Consider the following 9,604-nt stretch of genomic DNA (forward strand, 5'->3'; position numbering starts at 1 on the left):
CACAAAGTTGTCGGAAAATCCGATCGTTCTGAACGCAGTGACGTAAAACACGTACCTCGGGACTATTAACGGGGCAGTGGCCAATAGCTTTCATCACTTTATTTATTCTGAGCATGCGTGACACTTTGTCCGTCGGATTTGTGTACACACGATCGGAATTTCCGACAACGGATTTTGTTGTCGGAAAATTTTATATCCTGCTCTCAAACTTTGTGTGTCGGAAAATCCAATGGAAAACGTGTGATGGAGCCTACACATGGTCGGAATTTCCGACAGCAAGGTCCTATCACACATTTTCCGTCGGAAAATCCGACCGTGTGTACGGGGCATAACTTTGCTCGTCTTAGAGACGCAAAAGGGAGCGAAGATGTCCCTGTGATGTGTCTAGGATTGGGTCCAAGGCCATGTTGAAGTCCCCTCCCAGGATTAAGAGGGAGTTTCACGAAGGTATCTTTTAAGAAGGACACTTGTTTAGAGTTGAGGCAATATACGTATGCCAGAGTTACTGGCTTATCTTTCCAGGACCCTTTGAGAAAAATGAATCTGCCCTCTGGGTCGGCCACATGATCTGTAAGGCGAAATGCGAGTGACTTTGCGATCAATATTGCTACCCTATTTGTCTTGGAGCCAGCACAGGTCGCATGATATACTTCCGGGAATCGCTAAGTGGCTAAGCGCTGGACGGCACCTGTTTTGAAATGAGTTTTTTGCAAAAAGATGATGTGAGCTTTGAGTCTGTGCGCTTCAGCCATGACACTGCTACGTTTTTCGGGAACATTAAGGCCTTTGGCGTTTAGGGAGTAAACCTTGAGAGACAGAGGAGCTGAGAAATGTGGAATGGAAGGCATATTCAATGGATGTGGTGGGGTGTTACCTACGCCCCAAATTATAGATGTAGAGGGTATGTGGGTGAAGGGCAAGAAACAAAGGAGGTGAAGTAAGGAGGGAGGAGAGACAGAAAGAGGAAGGGACAGTGGGTGTCCGCCTAGCCTGACAGTGTACGTAAGGTACCTAGAGGTTTAAACAGAAACTGTTTCCCTCGTAGGATGAATGCCCCAAGTATGGGGTTAATGAATACAGTACCGGAGGGAGTCCTAGTCCCGCTGGACTACCTAATAAAGGGGGTGAGTTCTGATATGGGAATCCTGCCTCTTCTGAGGAGGGGACTAAATCTAGCAACCAAACGTTTCTATCCACTCTACCGTCCAGAAACTCCAGACCATACATGTAGGCAATTCTAGGGGAAGCTCCTCAGCCATGGCTTAAAACATGGAGGTATAACGCGTGAGCCCACCTAAAAAGGTACAGATGATCTCCCACAGCCTACCTCCGACCAGCCGAGCAGCTATAGTTCTTGGAGAAATCTAAATAGCCCAATAGGTTCGCTGCTAGATCATCTCCTAAAAGGCTTGACCATTCTTACATAGACTATGGTGGTCCACGGAGGCCTCAGACCCCCAGGACGCCTGGCTCCAGGAGGCGTCTAGATGGTAAACTCCCTGCCCACCACTGTCGCCCTGATTATGCCTCCCAAAGCGATATACATATTTAGAGGGCTTGCTGAAGGAACAAAACTGTAAAAAACGAATTATAACATAAACAAATACTCAATGGAAACATTTATAACCAAACGATAACATGAGAGGAACGTCCCTGAGCCCCAAACTCACTGTCCCCTCTTTTCACTGCTCGTTCATCACAGGAGGTATTATTGAACCCTGATACTGCTTTATCTTAAAACAGAGTACTCCTCATACAATTTTTATGCGATCAGTTCTTTCAGGTAGCATACCACCCGGACCCCAATGACCTGCCCAGAGTAATAAGTCAGGGTCAGTGTCATGGGTGCCGTAGGGGGCATCTCCCCGGCGTCTCCAGAGGACCGTAACTCGTATGGGGTGTCTATAGACCAACATCTTTACCTCCAGCTCATATATCTCAGTACGTGAGAAGTGTAGTCACTTCAAAATGTCCAGACTACTTAAGTTGGCATTTTCAGCTGCACAGTCCCCCTGAAGCCGGCAGGAAAAAACAAAATAAAAAAAAAAGGGGGGGGGGGGATTGGTTACCCAGTTCAAGGCACTTGTTATAGCAATTACAAGGATGGGAAGGGGTAGAGGGGGGAGGACCTTAGTCCTGCAGCTCAAAGCGCCAGTTGTGGCAGTTACGAAGTTCAGATCAGTTCAATGTCCTGTGTGAGCCTACCATGAATCGAATTTGAGGCAAATATGCAGTTCCCACTCAGTATCCTGGAGGCTTCTCAGTGTGCCGCAGTAGGAAGGCATATATTTCAGTTATGAAGTTATGACCCTGTGTGGGGCAGTTATTGGGGTCGCAAGAGAAGATCTACTTACACTGTCCGTAAAGTGTGGGAGTCTGGGAGGTAAGGGCTCACCTCTGATCCTTAGTGCCCCAAGGTTTGGAACTGTAGAAGTCTGTTACTTAGCCAGGTTGTGGCACAGTTTAGCTCTGCATTCATGCACCCCTAAGCCTGTGGTCACCTCTGACTCTTTGGTAGGAGGGTACTGGGAATCAAACACATAGCACAGGGGGCATCATATGTAACTGCCAACATCTATTACTGGCATGGTCAAGGTCAGACTTTATAATAAGGCTCAAGGATAGCCATATAGTCAATCGTGACAATCAGTGTCTGCTAGGATATGAGGGTGAGTGAGTACAGTGGTAAATCAGAGGTCAGTTTACCGCTCCATTCCCTGTGTCAGTGTTGTTCTGTCCGTCGACGGATGGAATGGCGGTGAGACTCGCAGACTTTTTTGGCGGTTCCTCTGCGTCCTTGGGGCATCATCAGGCTGTGTGGGGATCCAGGGCTCCAGTTGAAGGAATGCACTAAACTAGTCAGGGACATTGACCACTGGGATACAGAGGGTGTCACAAAATTGCTGTAGGTCTGCAGGTGTTCATAGCAATGCTGTGCGGTTTCCATTTGTTGCTTGAAGGCAGAAGGTGAACTTCCAGCGATAAGGGATACGTCTATCTCGCAGGACTTGGAGTAAAGGGCGCAGATCTCTCCTATGCTGCAGGGTGATGGAGGAGAGATCCTGGAATAACTGAATGCACGCTTCCTCATGTTCCAAGTTAGCTTGATTGCGCGCCAATCGCAAAATTTCTTCTTTCTGGATAAAGTTCACCAGGCAGCAAACTGTATCTCTGTGTGGGTCAGTGTCTCTGCCCCTGGGTCTGAGCGCTCTGTGGCATCTCTCCATTTCGACAGGGGCATCAGGTTGTCTGCCCAATAGCGTGTTAAAGATTGCCCATACAGTAGCTTGTAATTGGGGCCCATCCACCGACTCTGGTATCCCTCTTATACGTAAATTGCGCCTGCGGCCCCTATTATCCAGATCCTCCAAGTGCCTGTGCATTTCCATAAGGTGCTGGGCTTGAGAGGTTGAGGCTTTTTGAACTTGCTGGATGGCCGCCCCGTGTGTCATGGGGCCGACTCTACCTGTTCCATCCGGGTAGCTACTGCCCTGATTTCACTTTTCAAGTCAGATATTGCGGCAAACAGGGAGCTCTTAATGTCCATGGCCACTTGTTGCAGATCAACTAAGCATAGGATGGGGAGAGGGGTTCAATGTGCCCATACCTTGCAACGGGATGTCTGGGACAGCAGATGAGGCCGTGTGACTCAATGTGCTGCCATCCGAGGCCTGAGACGCGGCCTGTGAGTCCACTTGTTGCGTGTGGAACATCGCCAGTATGTTCCTGCTCTGCTGGGTTGACGAGTCCAGCTGAGACCGGGATGTTGATTGGCTTCTCCCGGTCATCCTGGTATCTTAATGCTGAGGAATTCCTGCTGATTATACGCCAGTCTAGAGGTCTGGACGACGGAGCTCTCCTTTTAGGCTGCCATCTCGCTCCGATGCCAGGCCGCGCCTCAGGTCATTTTATTTTTAGTGACTGGCAGCACACCTTAAAGCCACTGAAAGAGTTAATTGCATGCTTCTTCTATGTGGTAACGAATAAAGTGAGATATTTAATTCTTTGCTCCTGGCGGCATTCTTTTCCATTTTCTGATGTTACTGTTATGTGGATGGGTCCTTAAAGTGGAAGTAAATCCTCCTATCATTTTCAGCCAAGGAAGCTGCCATCTTGGCCTCTGTTTAATCTGCCATAATGCTGCACATGTGATTAGTTATGACACCAGTTTGGGTGAGAGCGCAACCAATGGGACAGTTACCAATGGCACATTCCGGAATTGTAACTGCTTTTGAAACTGTTAAATGGATCAGTTTACTTCCGCTTTAAGTGGATGTAAATCCACTCTGTAGGCTTGTACCTACAGGTAAGCCTATAATAAGGCTTACCTATAAGTACTATGAATATCTCCTAAACTGTGAAGGTGCATATTCACACTGCATTCAGCTAGTGATGTCACCGGCACCATGCGCTTTGAAGGAATGGTATACCCATGCCGTCCCTTCAGGGCTCTGTGCTGCAGTCCGTGACTCCCATGCATGGGAGTGACATCATTGCGGCGCGGCCAATCAGATGGCCGGAGGACACGAACCCGGAAGGAAGACTGGGTGAAGATGGAAGCATCTGTCAGAGCTCACAGTGGAGCGGTGCACGACTTCGTTCTAAGGTAAGTATTTCAAAATGTGCTAGCACATTATGCCTTTACTTTGCAGGGATTTATAAAAAAAAAAAAAAATTGGCACTTCCTCTTTTAACATCTTCACATACAATGCAGGACTGCTGGTCCTGCATTGTATGTGATGTCAGTCAGGGAGCTGCGACCACTCGAGCAGCAAAGGGGAAGAGGCTTTGGGTGACCGGGTTGTACAGGTGGGAGGAAGCCTGCGGTAAGTATTTCACTTTATTCATTACCCTGTAGTTCAGAAATTAACCCTTGCAGTGGGTTGGGGAAAGGTGATTTTTGTTTTTATACTGACAGGAGTTCAGCATTAAGGTATGAACACATAACCCGTTTTTTTATTTATTTTTTGTAAAGCCTTACCTCACAACGCATGGTATATATTCACAGCATACGCATTATGGTGCACTGTTAGTGTAATGGTATGTTGGGGTGTAATTTAAAAGGGTGACACTGTACTGCAGTTTACATAATGCCTGTTAAATGTGAGTGGGCCCTGAAACTTTTACCATGGGTACCAGACAGCCATATCATATGGTTAAGGTTAGAAGTAACCATATGTGCACCGCATCTTCACTACATCTTCTGTCACATCCTGGAAGGTTATACACAGGACAAGAACTAAATGGCCTTTCTGTGCCAAGTATTGTTAAGTGTATGGCTTCCTGAAATATTAATCTCTTATAAGGTCTTTCTGTGTATTTAATCTTATTTTTTCCAAATTACCTTAATCTAATGAGAGATCGTTTATATATGTTTGTTTTTTTTAAATAACTTTCAGATCAACAACCCAGACATGAGAGTCCAGATCTTGAAAGACTATGTAAAGCAGCACTTCCCAGCTACTCCTCTGCTAGACTATGCCCTGGAAGTGGAAAAAATCACCACTTCAAAGGTAAGCTATTCTTAGCCAACACGCTCTGACAAAAAAACTGCTCATGCCTAAGGGCAAATGTACAAGGTAATCTGAAATCCATCTGAGATCTTTATGCAATGGAATTGCTTTGTCCTGTATAGAGGAAAATCAAAGCACAAACTCAGATTCTCATTTATACAAACCCCTATGGGAATGCAAACATTACCATAGACACACTCCTTAACCTTGTTGACAGCCTTTCCAGGATAGTTGAATCTGTTATAGCTGCAAAGGGTGGGCCAACTCAATATTGAACCCTATGGACTAAGAATGGGATGCCATTAAAGTTCACGTGTGTGCAAGGCAGGCGTTCCAAAACTTTTGAGGGCTCTTTCCAGAAGAATTGAAGTTGTTATAGCTGCAAAGGGTGGGCCAACTCAATATTGAACCCTATGGACTAGACTGGTATGCCATTAAAGTTCATGTGCATGTAAAGGAAGGTGTCCCAATACTTTTGGTAATATAGTGTGCATGTGTTAAGTGATGTGCATCAAATTTTGTACCTTCCCATCATAGGGAATGGTTAAAAAAAAAACATACATACTCGCCTAGATGGCTTTAGCATCAATCTGAAGCAGCAGCTGTCCCCTGCCGGCTCTACACTGAGAACTGAGCGATCAAAGATTGCTGATTGCTCAATTGTCAGTCTTTATTGAGCAGGAAGCCAGTGACTGTCAGTCACAGCCCTTTACTCTGCCCCTCCAGCGCTCACTGGAGTCCTGGACTGTGGAGAGGGTGGGAACGTCTGGCTCAGCCTCTTAGCGGCATGCTGAGAGGCTGGGCCATCTGCCGGTCAGGCATCTGGGCGGATCACAACATTATTGAGGAGCTTTAACCAGCTTTGTGACATCAGCCAACAACAGAATTGAAAGAGGTATGGCTTTAAAAAAAAAAAAAAAAAAAACAATATACTCCCCTAGGTGGATGCAGCATCAATCTGATACTGTATCTGTTCCCTGCTAGCTCTGTAGTGAGAACTGAGCAATCAAACACCACTGATTGCTCAGTTTTCCCCCTCCACTCTGAGCAGAGAGCTGTGACTGTCAGTCAGCAGCTCTCTGCTCTCCCCTCCAGTGCTCACTGGAGCATTGAGCTGTGGGAGAGGGTGGAAGGGGCTGGCTCATTGACCTCATCCGACAGCAAACTGTACTCCTGTGATCCATAGGAGAAATGTAGCCCAAAAAATCTTTAGCTATACTTCTTTAACCCGCTTTTAGCTGAATCTGGGTGACGAGTGCACTTTGTTCTAAAGGATAAGTATGACCAAAGAATCTTTGGCCAAAACTCTTCTGTTAAAGGTTCAAACTCTGATTTTAGTACAGTTGCGGGGTTTGCTGAATAGTAGCAACAGTTCATTTATTTTTACTGTTTGTCTTTTGTTGATCTGCAAATTCTGTGCTATTTATTCCCTTCAGAAACCAAATCTCATCCTCAATGTTGATGGTCTTATCGGTGTTGCATTTGTTGATCTACTAAGGAACTGTGGCTCTTTCACTAGGTAAGATATTTTGAAAACCTAAAGAAGGCAAGACCTAACCTCATGTTTGATGACTAAAATAGTTTTAATATTGGTTTTAATGCATTTTATACATTTTTAGTGCTCACATACTGATGAGTATTTACACACACTTAAATTTACTGGTGGTCATACACAGGGCAGCTTGCAGACCGTTTACGTTTGGTCACAGAAAAGACCAAATTGCTCAATACAATTTAATGGCAAAAATCAAAACTGTTGAGAGTTGAAACCAGGATCCCGGTGTTAAAGTCCTGATGGCTATGCTGGCTACCAGGAGATCCGTTACCTCAGTTGTTGGTCTATCACAGCTTTTACAAAATAACGGAGCTAAGCTGATTGAATACAAATACTGTACATTTTTGAGTGATTCAACTTGTCCTCGATATATCTATGCAAAATATTACAGACTCATTTGTTTTGTCTAATTAGAGAGGAAGCTGATGAATATATAGAAATTGGAGCCCTGAATGGGATATTCGTACTGGGCAGGAGCATGGGATTTATCGGTAAGTAAGAGGCTACCCATCCTCATCTTGAGATATGTCAAAATATAGGTAACCTACAAGCTAGAGGAAGAAAATACTAAATATTCATATGCAAAATTTAATTTATACCTAACAAAATATCTTTTCCTTCTGTTCAATATGAAACATTGCATAAAACGTTTAAACCTTTTATTTTTAATCCCTAGTCGGGTTTTTATTTATCTGTGACCCCCATTGGGGAGATTTCCCCACACTCCCTGTGATGCCTGTAGAACAGGGTTTCTCAAGGAGGGTTCCTCCAGAGGTTGCTGGAGGTTCCTTGATCAATGAGCAATTTCTGCCACTTAGATAAGATCCCACTGACACCTTTGATTTTTATAGCTATCTGTATTGGGGAATTTTTCCCAATGACCACAAGTGTAAGGAGCATGCATTGTAGATAAAACAACATGCATTGTATTACATGCATTGTAATAAAAAAAACTTTGGCTGGAGGTGAATTAAATCCACTTCTGTTTTATATTTAAAACCTATGAATTTTTATGGCTTTATGAATTCTTTAGTAATGAGTTTTCATTTACAGGGCATTATTTGGACCAAAAGAGGCTGAAGCAAGGATTGTACCGGCATCCTTGGGATGATATCTCCTATGTGCTACCTGAGCACATGACTATGTAAAAATTTTGAAGAACACTCCACCTAGAATACTTAATAAGTGGTTGGCACACTATTTGGACACTTTCTGGTGTGCAGGCAGGCGATCATAGCAATGCAAATCCAGGCTATAGTATACACTGCTCTTTAATGTCTTAAGGTCATGGTCCGTAGTTTTTTTTTTTTGGTTTTTTTCCTGTTTATTTCTCTTCATGTTTGTTTGTTTGTTTTTTTAAATCTTTCATTACCCCAGATTCCAGGTTAATATGATTCATCTTTTTTTAATATGTGTAGATATTTACATCAAAGTAAATTGTATTGACAGCTGTATTTATTAAACGGAAACGGCAATGCTTACAGTGTTATCTTCATTTATTTAACTTAGTTTTTTTTTTTTTTTTTTAAGTTTTTATTGACTAGTACAAAACAGTAAGGAGACAAACATTCCGTCGGAGTAGTATTATAACAACAGGGAAGTTGCTAGTCATGACAGGTTATTACAGTCATCTCAGGTGTTTTCACCCTATGATAGTTCATAGAACAGAGGGGTAGAGAGTGGGTGGAGGTAATGGGAAGAAGAGGAAAGATAAAGCAGAAGAAAGTAGAGAGGAGATAGTAAGGTGTCTTGTCAATTGATGAGATCCCAGTCCAATGTATATACCAACTATGAATAATACAAGAAAGTAGGTGGCTATTAAAGGATACTAGTTTACAAATAATGACCACATCAGCATTGCACTATAAGAATCAGAGACAGCCCTATTCAGAGGACATGATCTCTGCATAGCAAGTGGTGGATTTGAATGTCAGCCAACATGCCTATATTTTAGTGAAGGAGGACTGAATGTCCGTAATTCAAAAGTGAGGTCTTCCATTGCACAGATATGGTCAAAGGCGTTGCTTCTTCCAACATAGGGGGCATAGGGCCTTGGCAGCATTAAGTAAATGAGGGATAATGTTTATAAGATTTGATGGGTTCTTGGGTGGAAGAGTATGACCCAAGGGTCATCAGTGTCAGGAACCATGAATCAGACTGAGATGAAAAATGCAGTAAAAATCACACCTTTAATGTAATCATAAAAATAGACAGATCAGGAACGTAGTCATAACATAAGCCAGGGTTCGGAAGCCAAAACGGGTAATCAGAAAGCCAGGGATCAGCCTAGTTGGAAGCAAAGATCAGAAACCAGAAGGGACGTCAGCTGGGTAAAGTCTTTAACAGAACTCAGCAGAGACACTCGGGATATGTTGACCAAGGCGAAGATACCAAAGGAATGAACAAGGCAGCTTAAATAGCCAGAAGGGGCTGGCTGTGGGCTGGACTGATGAGGCAGGTAATGGTAACCAGATGAGTCACTGTGGAAACAATGAGTGGCTGGTAATTGATAGCTGAACAGCATTGAGCACTGAGA

At 43.9% G+C, this 9,604-nt stretch overlaps 1 protein-coding gene across 2 annotated transcripts in view; it reads left to right on the forward strand.

Annotated features, from left to right (window-relative positions):
• The window catches only part of ACLY (ATP citrate lyase), a 149,591-nt gene extending 141,042 nt beyond the window's left edge, over positions 1–8,549 (forward strand). For both annotated transcript variants that reach the window (XM_073606120.1, XM_073606121.1), the window contains 4 exons: positions 5,400–5,513; positions 6,950–7,032; positions 7,483–7,559; positions 8,122–8,549. In XM_073606120.1, coding sequence (XP_073462221.1) covers positions 5,400–5,513; positions 6,950–7,032; positions 7,483–7,559; positions 8,122–8,216 — 369 coding nt within the window. In that variant the 3' untranslated portion in view covers positions 8,217–8,549. The remainder of the gene's footprint in view (positions 1–5,399; positions 5,514–6,949; positions 7,033–7,482; positions 7,560–8,121) is intronic.
• Positions 8,550–9,604: the final 1,055 nt, after the last annotated feature.

The sequence above is a fragment of the Aquarana catesbeiana genome, linkage group LG12 (assembly GCF_042186555.1).
Source record: "Aquarana catesbeiana isolate 2022-GZ linkage group LG12, ASM4218655v1, whole genome shotgun sequence".
NCBI classification, from domain to species: Eukaryota; Metazoa; Chordata; class Amphibia; order Anura; family Ranidae; genus Aquarana; species Aquarana catesbeiana.